General features: G+C 34.0%; 2 protein-coding genes across 2 annotated transcripts; one reads left to right on the top strand and one right to left on the bottom strand.

The window, feature by feature from the left end:
- Positions 1–223: 223 nt before the first annotated feature.
- Positions 224–4,752, top strand: LOC131602727 (secretory carrier-associated membrane protein-like). Its single transcript, XM_058874902.1, has 13 exons — positions 224–464; positions 1,551–1,616; positions 1,740–1,859; positions 1,982–2,044; positions 2,277–2,310; positions 2,555–2,677; positions 2,982–3,044; positions 3,165–3,258; positions 3,375–3,420; positions 3,510–3,577; positions 3,949–3,997; positions 4,182–4,247; positions 4,367–4,752. The coding sequence occupies exons 1-13, from the start codon at positions 408–410 to the stop codon at positions 4,451–4,453; spliced, it is 936 nt and encodes a 311-aa protein (XP_058730885.1). The 5' UTR covers positions 224–407; the 3' UTR covers positions 4,454–4,752.
- Positions 4,753–6,267: 1,515 nt separating this feature from the next.
- LOC131602726 (PAP-specific phosphatase HAL2-like) lies at positions 6,268–8,866 on the bottom strand. The gene is made up of 3 exons (XM_058874901.1): positions 8,196–8,866; positions 7,446–8,124; positions 6,268–6,806 (listed from the first exon to the last, which is right to left on the bottom strand). Exons 1-3 carry the CDS (start codon positions 8,581–8,583, stop codon positions 6,503–6,505), a joined length of 1,371 nt encoding a protein of 456 aa, XP_058730884.1. The 5' UTR covers positions 8,584–8,866; the 3' UTR covers positions 6,268–6,502.
- Between the last annotated feature and the right edge of the window lie 4,671 nt (positions 8,867–13,537).

Below are 13,537 nucleotides of genomic sequence, written 5' to 3' on the forward strand. Positions count from 1 at the left end.
AAAAAAATTGAATAGGTGTTGAATTATTAGGTGGAAGAGAGAGAAGATGATGTGGAAGATAAAAAGTGAAAAAGTAGGGTGTTAAATAATGTAACCATTGTACATAGTCTTAGATATTAACTTGATGTAAATGTAAAATTATGAAAAAAAAGAAATAAAATAATTTTGTTTTTTGAAAGACGCGTTTTTACATTACAAATTTTGTTCATATCCGTAGACCGTAAGATAGCAATTTCTGTTGTTGACGACTTGTATGTTATGCTGACCAAACGCAATTCTTTTGCATCTTTACTTCTCCTATTTACCTTCTTTTCCAACCTTTCCTTTTCCTTCTAGTTTCTATTACAAGTTTCAAACTTTCAAATCTCAACTCTCCAAATTTCATTTGATTTGACTTCCCAGATCTCATGGCTGGTCGCTATGAAAGCAACCCCTTTGACGAAGAAGAAGTTAACCCCTTCTCTGTAAGCTTCTTTTTTGTTAAAGTTGTAATTTTTTTAACTGGGTATGCACTGTTTTGCTTGATCTTGATTTGATCTTTTAAAGGGGGTCTTTGGAACTTCAATTGTAGTTAAATCATTCTTGTGTTACTTGTTGATTTTCGGTTGACTTGGTATATCTTTATATTGTTCTTGTGATTTGCTTGTAGATGCAGATGTTGTGATTTTCTAGTGATTTTTGTTGAGTTAATACAAATGAATTATCTTGTTTGTGATGGGGATGTTCTTGAGATTTTGAAGTTCATTATTTATGAAAACATTGAAATACCAATCTTGTAGCATCAAATGTCAACTTGAAACCGAAATTCATGTTGATTTATTTAGAAAAGATTGTGAGAGACTGTCTCTCCTTTAATGGAGGATACATATCGATGTAAGTATATAACTATGATTGGAAGATATCTGTATTGGTTCTCATACTTTAACAAAATTTGATTTTGGTCCCTCGATTTCAACATTTATCCTCACAATTTCAAATTAAATTTCTGTATTGATGATAATGTGGTAATGCCCTTTTTGTTGTCATGGTATAAAATTATGATGACTTGCTTTTTCTTTTACTTTGCTCGTACTAGCATCATAATGTCCCATTTCTCACTTTACAAGTCGGTTTTGTGAGGGTGAAGTTCACTCTAACCCTCAATTAAGATCCTATTAGACCCTTTCTAAGATTCATTGGAATATCTGCTATCAGACCATTCATGACATGCTCCTGATGTGTAGTCCTGGGTGCGAGGAGTGTGTGTTGATAGCCCCACATTAGATGTTATACGGCTTGAAAACGTGTTAATAAATGGAAGACATCTCTAATTACAAGTCGGTTTTGTAATGTCTAAGTTAGATCCAATAGAAATTCTAATAAAGCTAATGCACTATGAAGAAATAAAAACTATGACCTTATATATTTGTATTAAGATACAATCTATCTGATTTTAGAGGATTAGAGTTTATGATTGAGGATTTTAGAACTCAGTTTTTTGGACTTCGAGATAACTTATTCCTTGCTGACATATTTACTATGTTTTCTTTAATTTTGGTTGAAACTAACAGGAACCAGCTGTAAGGGGAAAAACATCAAACCAATCAAACTACAGTGGCGGTGCATTTTACACAACAGTGAGTTTGTTAATCAAACAGCCATTTTTTTGTAAGATATATAGTACATGTGAGATGCCGATAAAACATGTAAATCATTTTCAACTTACCTTATGCCATACTATTGTTTTAAAAATGTGTCAGAATCCTGGAAGTGTTCCATCTGCCACAAATTCAAGGCTTGCACCTCTTAGGCCAGAGCCTGCTGATTATAATAATTATGGCTTTGGAGAAACAGTTGATATACCTCTTGATGCATCAACGGTATGCATATAATTGAGATTGTTGAAATCCTCAATTTTTTTTTTCATTTACTATGTATTGCATGTATTCTTGCGAGAATTGAAGGAGTTCTTTTTCTCATTATTATTAATTTTCAACTTTAGGATTTGAAAAATAAGGAGAAGGAACTGCAATCCAGGGAAGCCGATTTGAAAAGAAGAGAACAGGTATACAATGCAATTTCTCTGTGTCCTTTTGTTCACTTTAGGGTTGAGAGTTCCCTCGGGGGATATTTACCGAGATCGAAGCACTTGCCCCTTTGATACTTTACGTTGTTTACATTTCTCATTTTTTTTCTCATTTCTGTTTGAGAGGTCTTCAATTTCTTCATCATTTAACTATGAATGATTGGAAATTGACATGAGATTTTTTTTTATAAATTTATTTATCCAAATATAGGATGTGAGACGGAAAGAAGAAGCTGCTGCACGAGGTAAATTACATTCCTGTTCATATATTTGTTCAGAATGATTCAGTTGTTTATTTGGCTATCTATCCCTTTTAAATTCAATTTTTACATTGTTATTACTTTTGTGTTTTTTTTTTGTTTGTTTCTACTATTGACATTCAATTGAATAGTACTGCATACTTTTATAAATGACTTTGAAGCTTGAACATTTTGCACTAACTTAGTTCTGTTTAATTCTTCTAATATCCATTTACATTTTATTTTGTAGCCGGAATTGTTCTTGAGGAAAAGAATTGGCCACCGTTTTTCCCAATTATCCATCACGACATTGCTACTGAAATTCCGGTTCATCTTCAAAAATTGCAATATGTTGCATTTACTACTCTGTTAGGTATGTAATCCTCTTTGGTTGGTACCAATTATGATATTGTTTTTTGTCAGAAGAAGTTATTGAGTATTGTTAGCTATGAAGCACGAACACCTCTAGGAGTAGGCGTGTCACGGTGTCCGAAACTTGTACGACACCTGTATGACACGTGTCGGAAATGTCAGATAAATGAAGTTCAAGTACTATCATATATGTAGCGGTGTCTATGTCCGTGTTGTGTCCCGGTGTTCGTGTTGGAGTCCGTACTTCATAGATTGTCAGAGTTTGTTATATATCACGGTCATTGATTAGAAGTTATACTATGCAGGACTAGTATTTTGCCTGTTGTGGAATGTTATAGCTGTTACTGCAGCTTGGATTAAGGGTGAAGGTGAGTTTAGATATATATAAAAGAAGGTTTTATACTTGTATTCAGCTATTTAGCAGATCAAATTACAAATCTGACATTTCAAAATCCCATGCATGCCGATCATGGCTTTGATTGTTGTAGGTGTAAAAATATGGTTTCTGGCCATTATCTACTTCATAGCCGGAGTACCTGGAGCATATGTTCTGTGGTATCGTCCATTATATCGTGCTTTTAGGTATAAAAAATCAACGCTTATTTGCATTTTGCTAGTTTTTTCTAATATATTATGCAACTGCAACAAGTTGAGAGTTCGATACTATTGATTCTAAATATGTTCCTTTTTCATTGCAGGACCGAAAGTGCTTTGAAATTTGGTTGGTTTTTCATGCTCTACCTGGTACGTTGTTTATACATCTTGACGTGCATAAGTCATGCTTCAAAAAACTGAAGAAATCTAATCATCTTTGTGTCTTTTTCTGCTTGCAGCTTCACATAGGGTTCTGCATTTTAGCTGCCGTTGCTCCTCCTATAGTTTTCAAAGGAAAATCCCTCACGTACGGCAGCTTACTCTATGCACTCAATTTAACTTGCCAATATTGCTTCTTCGACATTATTTATTGGAACAAGGAGATATCATTTAAATTCGTTTTCTTTGCATACAATAAGTTTCTTTAAGAAAAACAAATTAAATTACGAATCTTTGAAAGAAAATTTGTAAATTTTGGACATATGTATGAACACTCTTCTTCACCTGATTTGTCTAATTTGAAATCTAACTGGTCCTGTAATATCAAACCTGTAGGCACGTTGGTGAGAGTGATATACAATATTGTATTGAATGTGTCTGTGTTCATCTCTTCAAGTGACCGAAGTTATTATCATTATTTATAATCTATATTGACACTGTCTACTTACGCTGATACAGGGGCATTCTCTCTGCCATAGATGTGCTTGACAACCATGCTTTGATTGGGGTAAGAATACTATTTTAATCGTCATATTTTAGCAGTTTTAGACATGCAACACAGGTTGGTAGGTACTTTGGTATTTCTCGCACGTCTGTTAATGCACGGTTTTATTTAAAATTTTGCTAATGTGACCAAAATAAACTTCTAAATTGTTGGATCATTTATTTTATTTTTCTGCATTTGCTTGTAGATTTTCTACTTCATTGGATTTGGATTATTTTGCCTAGAAACGCTGATAAGCATTTGGGTGATTCAGGTTTGGTTACACTGTTTCTAAGTTTCCAATTTTTTAATCACATGCTGCCGCTTTATTCAAAACCAATGGTTTTCTTACAACATACAGCTGCTCACTTTTTCTTTGGTTGGCATATACAGCAAGTATACATGTACTTCCGTGGCAGTGGTAAGGCGGCTGAGATGAAACGCGCGGCTGCCAGGGGAGCAGTGAGAGCTGCATTCTGATGATATATCATTTTGTGGAGAAGGCAGTATAGTATGGATGACTTTTGTTTGGATCAATATTTTGTATATTACTAGCCACAAATACTAAGAAAAATATTACACTGAGTGTGATTTTTGTATTGAAGTTTTGTTTATTCATTTGTTTCTCTCTTGTTTACCATGTTACCTATTTATATGGTTTGTTAGTGTACATTATAAGCATAGCTTCGACATAGCAGTGGCTGGTAGAAACATTCCTTAGTGAAACTCATGTCATTTTCTAGATATTATGCTTTTCAAGTTTCTTTGAAGTTGTGTCATATTGATGAATAGTTGAATACTAAACAAGAGAATACAAAACATGACTTAAACTCTCATGAAAATCGAGTCTCTGCTGTTACATTTTTCACGCAGTTATGATAGTAGTGACTGTCCGATTCTGATCTGACCGTCTAAAACAAATAGATTTAAATTTTATTTAATAATTTAAAAAGTATCTTTCTTAAATCACAACCGTTTGATCTTGATCTACGGTTAACAATACATGACAACGTAACTGCAATCAAACTCAGTCCGTTTTACCTAAAAATCAAATGAAGATGGCAAAATTAGTAGTACTAACTAAACTTCTGTGACAAAATACAACTCAAGATGTACATATATATATAAATACAACTCAAGATTCACATAATTTATTTTAGAGAAAGAGGAGAAAAGTCTAGATCAGACTCTTCTCAGCAATGTCTCATAATTTCACAAAACTACATATTTAGATAGAGATTACAAAAACCATATATATAATAAAAAGCAAGTTCCAACTTTGATCAACCATGCAATATAATTTTATTTATCTTGTAAAAGGGTGTTGGAACAATATATGGTGGATTCCCTCAACAATATGCAATGCATTTCTTTTTGCAATCAATGGTGCAGCTACCACCTCCACCGCCGCCACTGAATCCTTTGCTGGAGTGACTGAACGACGAAAAACACCCTGCTGGACATGTGACTTTCTTCTGGTAACAAGGTCCTTGGTCTTTGCAGACAACAGTTGGTCCAATAACACCATTTATGGAGCCTCCTCCACTTGGACTACCATATCCACCTCCATATCCGCCTCCTGGAATGGTGTTGTCAAAGCCTGGTATTCCAAAACCTCCTCCAGGTCCAAATCCAAAGGAGCCACCGTTGTCATTTCCTCCACCACCACCACCGCTGCTGCCGCCATTGTTGTTGCCAGCAGATGGTGAAGGTTTGGTTGATGATGGTGAAGGTTTGATCGATGGTGGTGAAGTTTTACCAAAGGGTGCAGGTTTTGTTGATGATGGTGAAGGTTTGGTTGGTGGTGGTGAAGTGTTGGCAAATGGTGGAGGTTTGGTTGATGGCGGTGAAGTGTTAGCAAACGGTGAAGGTTTGGTTGATGGCGGTGAAGGTATGGTAGATGACGGTGAAGGTACGGTTGATGATGGCGAAGGCTTGGTTGATAATGGTGAAGGCTTGGTTACTGATATGGATCTGCTAAAGGACACAGAGGTAGTAACTGTTAGCAACATACTCATGATGAGCAAAACAAGGACGATTGCATGTTTCATTTTTTCTTTCTTTGTTGAGTGAACACAATGGAAGAAGAAAGTGTATGTTTTCGGCAAGTGAAACATTCAAGATATGTTGATAGTAGGGAAGGAACATTAAATTGTGTTAGTGAAATGAAGGAAGAAGCATGTGAAGTACACGTGGCGAATTTATGATGGTTTTGTTGGTTGTCTGCAATTATTATACTTGCTGACTTCACAATCACAGCTGCAGATACTAAAACTAGTTTCTTCAATTTCCATTTCTCTTGGTCCATGTTATTAATGAGTGTGTATTTATGGTTGAAACATGAATTGGTGGTTGAAATATGAACAACTGCTGCAATGGTACAATTTACAGACACACAAATAGTTTAACCAAGGTGATTTATACAATGCTGTTTGCAGTAAACAGAACAGGAAAGCTCAAACATACGTAATTTACAAGATCATAACGTGTTTACATATACGTGTAGGTTATTATAAAACAAGTCTGAACTCAAAGACCAGAAGAGGCCCAACTAGCATCAACAGCATCTATGATCTTTTCGTGTAATTTGGATCCAGCACAAGCAACTATACCACGATCGATCCCTTCCACATATGAGCCTTTGGAGAAGTCCAACAAACGACCCCTAATATCTGTTACTGTGCCTCCTGCTTCTTGTATTATGATAGCACCAGCAGCATGATCCCATATTTTCTCCTTGTAACCACTTCTTGCAAATTGCATGAAGGCCTCAGCGTCTCCACAAGCTATTGCTACATATTTTGCCATGCTGTAAACTCTTAATGGCTTGTTACTGCATACAAATATGATGAATATGAGCTTTCTTATATTAAATAAAAACTATTCGGTAATAGAACCTTTTCATCATTGTATATAGTACTATATTTGCAATAATTATTGGTTCTTTCTTTAAGAGTTTTAATATACATATCATGGCAGGTTCTACGGCGAGCCTTGAAAGTATAAGTTCACGGTCTTTCTCATCTTCACGGCTTGGAAGATGACATGATCGATGTCTGTTAGATATAAAAATAAGAAAAAAACCAAAGAATTGAGTTTTTGGACATATTTGTTTTTCCTTATTTTTGTCAGGCTGACACCGATCAAGTTACCGTCTCATCTCAACCATAAGAACGTGGAGAACCATGAACTTTTACCATAGAAGGCATCATCTATCTTCATTAGAGTTTGGATCGGTATTCAAGTATCGGTCTATGGTTGACTACTTCTCAAAGTGGTCAACTGTAAAATTGAGCCGCAACCTCAGTTTTTTATATTTCTGTGACCATGATTAAGGTCGTATTTGATTGCAATTCTCAACTGTATTAAGAATTGCGACATGACCATGACCACAATTTAAAACATAGGAATAACTGATACCAAAACACATGAAAGATAACTGACACAAAAAGATAGTAACATAAAAATGCACCTGAGACCAACACTATGAGCCAGTCCATCAATAAAAGAGTGGTTTGAATCAACCTTCTCAACTGATTGACATAAAGTGGCCAATCCGAGGTTGTCAACAGAAGAGACAGAAACCTGTTTTGCATGGTTTGGCCACACAAACTTCTCATTGACATGATGGATCAATGGTTGGATCCAAGCCTTGCCACTACCCTTCTTAGCATAAACAACACAACCTTCATTCCATGTTTCAGTTGTTAAAGGAATCAACTTGGATATAATCCTATGATAGCTTTTCTGATAACTAAACCAATCCTTTCTCATAGGGTAGTTAGGAGACCCAAGAACACCAACCACCACTTCTCCATCCTCTATAAGCGATAAACCGACCGCATATTGATCACTGCTTACAAATCCCAATGTCCAAAATCTTCCAGAAGGATCCCGAATCGAGGCACAACGACTAATGATTTCAAGAACCTCTGAAGTTCCAAGAGGTGATTTTAGTTTTACTGCTTCAAATCCAAATTGAGGTGCTTCCGATAGACATTCATTCACAATTTTTACCACAGGTTCTAGCAACTCAGATGCATTAGAGTTCGAGAGAGTACGAACATCATCGTCTTCAGCTAGAATCGAGATGTTTTCACCTCCTAAATATGCAGACAGTATACAGCTGAAAATTGCTTTGACACACCAACCTATATACAAAGTGTATACAATTCAGTTTCAATCATTGATTGTAAATATGAATATAAATACGAACATTCACCTGCAACTGCGACCGAAGAACTACAACCCTTAGATTGTACCTGATCATTGCTACTAGGCTTGGAAATCAAAGTGTGTTGCACTTTCTTACTTAGAGAACAAGCCATCTGCACAGCTCTGACAGCAACGTCCAATTCTTCGGAGTATTCCTCCGACTGCGAGACAAGATCAACCATTTGTTTGTCCTCCTTCATCAAAGGAGAAGAAAAATTTTGTTCGAATTTGGACACAAAACCGACGTGGCTTGAGAGATTCTTTTTATTTTGGAGGGACAAGAAGCATGAACTAGCTTTTGGTTCTAAATGGCTGAATGCGAAGTAGTCAATTCTCTTTCCAAGTTTTAATATATGTGGTATGTTAGCACCTAACATGGAACAATATAAAGACATGTAGAGTACACAACAAGTTATTGGTTTTGGTATTATCAGTTACAAGAATGGCATTGATAAACCTATGGGAATGTATCATTATTTATAGGACTTTTGTTTCCTAGCAAAAACCATTATTCATTTCATGTCATTTTCTGCAATACAGAAGTAAAATGTATCAAAGACCTGAAAATGTCACTTTTGCTTCTTGTACAAAAAGAAGTAATCTTACAAGTCACAAGTAATACAAGAGTATTTGTTGAAAAGCAAACAAAAATACTATAGGTTGGTTGCTATTATTCATGTATTGTACCTTGCTTAGATGGTGTAGAAGCACTTTTAGATTTTAAAGCTCTTGTACATGTATTGGAAGTTTTTGTATATTATATTTTGATGATAATTGTGTGGTTTAAGTTAAACTATGGTTCCCATCAAATCAAAAGTTAGAATTATGGTAAGTGGTGACTTTTTAGAGAAGTGCTTTTATCCCTCAATATTTTCTTTAAACATCTTCTTTTCCATTTTTGGATTGATCAATCCAGACAAAACTGTATTTTTTTTCCTTTTGGATTACAATGGTATATCCGAATGATATTGATTTTTAAGAAAGTGGATTTTAAGAAAGTGGTGTAAGAGTAAAAACATCTTTCAACTTTTTATTTAGGTAAATATTCTGGTATCCTTGAGTTTAGTTGGGTACCAGTACTCTCAAACAATCAAACACTATGATTCATTTTCATGTCATATTTTTATTTAATTTTATTTTAAATTTAATTAAAATTTTAATACAATTTACATTAAAGGTATCGGTACTCAACTTAACTTCATGGGTACCAAAGAATTTACCTTTTATTTATTAGGAAAATTCTCTCCTTTATATATATATATATATATATATATATATATATATATATATATATATATATATATATATATATATATATATATATATATATATATATATATATATATATATATATATATATATATATATATATATATATATATATATATATATATATATATATATATATATATATATATATATATATATATATATTAGGAACTTCTAAAAATGCCAATAAAGTTGTTATGTTTTTTGGATGGATCCTTCCGGACTCAAACTATCATTCTTAGGTCATGTTCAAACTCCGGGTCCCGCACAATAGGAAAACTAAATTTTCGGACCTGTGATCGGTTACATTAAACCTGTAACTAGAGCTGTCAAAATGGACTAGTCCATATGGGCCGGCCTACCAGGCTCGAAAAATCATAGGGCTTGGGTCTCAAAATCAGAGCCCATATCCAGGCCCGAAAAATCATAGGGCTTGGGTCTCAAAATTAGAGCCCATATTTTCAGGGTCTTTTTAACCCAGCCCTGAAAAGGCTGCTACCCATTAGGGTTAGCCCATATGGGCCGTGAGTAGTCCATTAGACCTGCATAGTCATAAATTTAAGAAAAATATATTAAAATTTATATTATCTTACTCTAAAATAGCATATTGATTTTTCTCACTTCACTAAACTTTATCTCTATTTTATTCAATCTTTCTCTTTTAAATCTTAAACAATAATATAATCAACATTTTTCATCGTGTTATATTAGTTTTTCTCTTATAATAAATATTCAAGTATTATTTTATACAATTTTGACATATATTGTATTTAGAAACACATTATAGTATTTATAAGAGATAATATAGTACTTAAAAATGTATTATGTTTAAAATAATATAATTTTTAATTTTATTTATAATAAATATTATGGAGTTTTTATTTTAATTTTTTTAAATTAAAAAATCTATTTAGGACTGGGTAGCCTGAAGCGCATCTAGGGCCAGACTCGGGTAGTAAATCTCGAGCCTATATTACACAGGGCCTTTTTGGCCCAGCCCTAAAAAGCCCAAGGCCCGCCAGGGCCGGCCCATTTAGGGTCGGGTAGCCCATATTGACAGCTCTACCTGTAACCGATTACAACTATTAAAAAAATTAAATCCATTTAGTGGTATCCGATTACGTTAACCGGGTACGTCCACGATAACTTGCTCAGAAGTGAATTTCTCTCAGCTATGACCAGTTACACCTCCGTGTTAATCGGTTACAACACTTGAATTATCAAATTTTCACTTAACAAACCACCTTAATTCAAGTGCTCCAAGTCTTTCATGTCCATGTTCATCTTCAACCTCTTGTACACTTCAATTATGACTCCTTTGATCAACAAATCAGCCACTTGGTTGTCACTTATATACAATATCCCAGTCTCAATCTTCCTTCACTAACAAGCTTTCTCAAGTAGTGAAACGTCGTCTCAATATGCTTGCTCCTCTCATGTACAATTGGGTTCTTAGCAAGGTTTATAATGAATTAAATAACCAATAAATCATTTGACATATCTTAGAATCCTCTTGACTGCTGCCAAGTGAGACACCCTCTACTCACAATATCGATACTAAAAGTCAAACTCGGTCCCGTATTGCACAAGTAACACAAGGATCCAAGAACCTCCTATACTGAGGTGGATTCACCTCTTGCTATAGCCTTGATTCAGCTCGAATAATGGCAGCATTACAATGCTCCATTTTAAACTTTTTCAAAATCTCAAGAGCATATCTTATTTGGTGCATGAGCAGTCCCTTTTTGGACTTGTGGAACTCAATAACTAGGAATTATGTCATGAGATAAAGGTTGATCATCTCGAATTCCTTAATAAGTTCACTCTTGAACTTAGAATTTTTGAAATCAAGAAATTTATTACATATAGCATTGAAGAATAAGCACAATCTGGTTATAGTTACTCTTACATTTTTTGGAAGGATGCCACAGATAGCCAGTGGTAGAATTTGTTGCATCAAGACATGACAATCATGATATTTTAAGGCAATTAACTTGAGATCTTTCATTGATATAAGTTTCCTTTTTAGATAGAGTTTGACATGCTGGAGGAAAATAAGATATTTTTCCTCTATCTTTTGGAGCCAACTGTTGTCTAATACCTATCGCCACCATATCTAAACGGGAACTCCTACTATCTTTAGTCTTGTCCAAAATGTGTATAATTTGTGACGACTCATTTTGATTATTATCCACTTCTCCATGCCACGTCCTTGTCGTATAATTTGACATATTCCATCACAACATAGGTGATTGAATATTTCTTTTTTCGACTATTTTTTGATATTCCCGCAAGCAACACAAGAACAATAAAAGATACCATTATTATCGAGAACACTTTTATTTTTGGCAAATTCAAGGAATTCAGAAACTCCTTTCTTATACACCAAACCTAATCTACCAGATTTCTTCCAACTACAAACCATTACAAATTCTAAAATTTATATAATAGGACTATTGTGAACGACACACTAATGCTACACACACAGAACCTAAAGCATATGTAGTAAATCTGAATAAAACATGAAAGCACACTAATCTAAAGCATATTTAGTAAACATAAACCATTGATTCATAAAAGAAACAAGTAACCATTGATTCACACAAAACATTCAGAAGCGTCAGAGAATGGTAACGTACCAAATATTCAAAGAGGATGGTGAATATTTAGCTTCTAGAAATGATTCTTCGAAGAGGATGGTGAGGATTACACTTCTAGAAATAATTCTTCGAAGAGGATTGTGAAGATTTCGTTTTGAGAAATGATTCTTCGAAGATGATGGTGAATATTTCGCTTCCAGAAATTATTCTTCGAATATGACGATGAATATTTCGCTTCCAGAAATGATTCTTCGAAGATGACGGTGAAGATTTTTCCTCTGTTGTCTCGTTCGCTAGAGCACACAGTGTGTTATGAAAGGAATAAAGTACTTGTTATGTTTTAATTTTGTGGGTAACATTTTCACAACGGTTGCAAGATTCAACCGTAGTGAAATATGAACATATAACTACGACATATTGTAACAGCCGTAGTTGTTATAATTTCAATTTTTAAATAAAAATAAATGTTAAGGAACACACACTTATTTCCATTGAAAAAATGGAAAGATGTTGACACTAGAATTCGAAGCTTGTCACCTAAATTATATGACAACGGTTCTTTAAAGGAACCATGAAGAAATGTTTCTGAATAATATAATAAAAAAACATAAAAAATGAGATATGACAGCGGTGAATAAATAGCCGTGGTAATATTGTGTTACCGAAGGTGTTTTCCGTAGTAGTAAATTTTTTCTTGATGCCTTTATCTATTAAATTTCATACTATATATAATAGTGTAAGTAATTAAAAGTAATTTCATAATAACCATTCTTCTACTATACGAAATTAATTATTTACGATGAAAACAAAGATTAATTCATGATTAGTTAATTATTTACAATAAAGGTAAAGAATAAAGAGAAACTCCAACAAGATAGAATAAACCATGGTGAGAGGTTCCTTTCAAGTAGAGAAGTATATGACGAACCATATCCAAGTGAAGATGGCGAGGAGAATGCTTGAATTGACTTACTTGTCGAAAAACAAAAGATATATTAGGGCAGGTAATAGTCAAGTAATTAAGGCTACTTAGAAGCTCTCAATTCAATAAGGGAGTATGAAAAAGATAACCATCATCACAATGATATTTAACATTAAACTCAAGGAGAGTATCTACCAGATTAGCCGACTGGAGACCAACCATGAAAATCAAATCTATAGCATATTTGTGTTAATGAAGAAAGATGCCATTGGATGTAGAATGAACATTAAGACCAATAAAATAATTCCGGTTACGAAGATATTTCATATGAAATTAAGCTTGTAACTGCTGTTTAAGTCTTTGAATGGAAGCATGATCAGAACAAGTAATAGCCATATCATCAACATACATAAGAAGTAAGACAATTTTCATTGACGTGCTATGAATAAATAGAGAGGAATCATACTAATTCTGAGCAAAGGATGACCTAAGTATAGTGGAGCGGAATTTCTCATTACATGCTCTTGGTGTTTCTTTACAACCATATAAGTAGCATTT

The sequence above is a fragment of the Vicia villosa genome, linkage group LG5 (assembly GCF_029867415.1).
Source record: "Vicia villosa cultivar HV-30 ecotype Madison, WI linkage group LG5, Vvil1.0, whole genome shotgun sequence".
Lineage (NCBI taxonomy): Eukaryota > Viridiplantae > Streptophyta > Magnoliopsida > Fabales > Fabaceae > Vicia > Vicia villosa.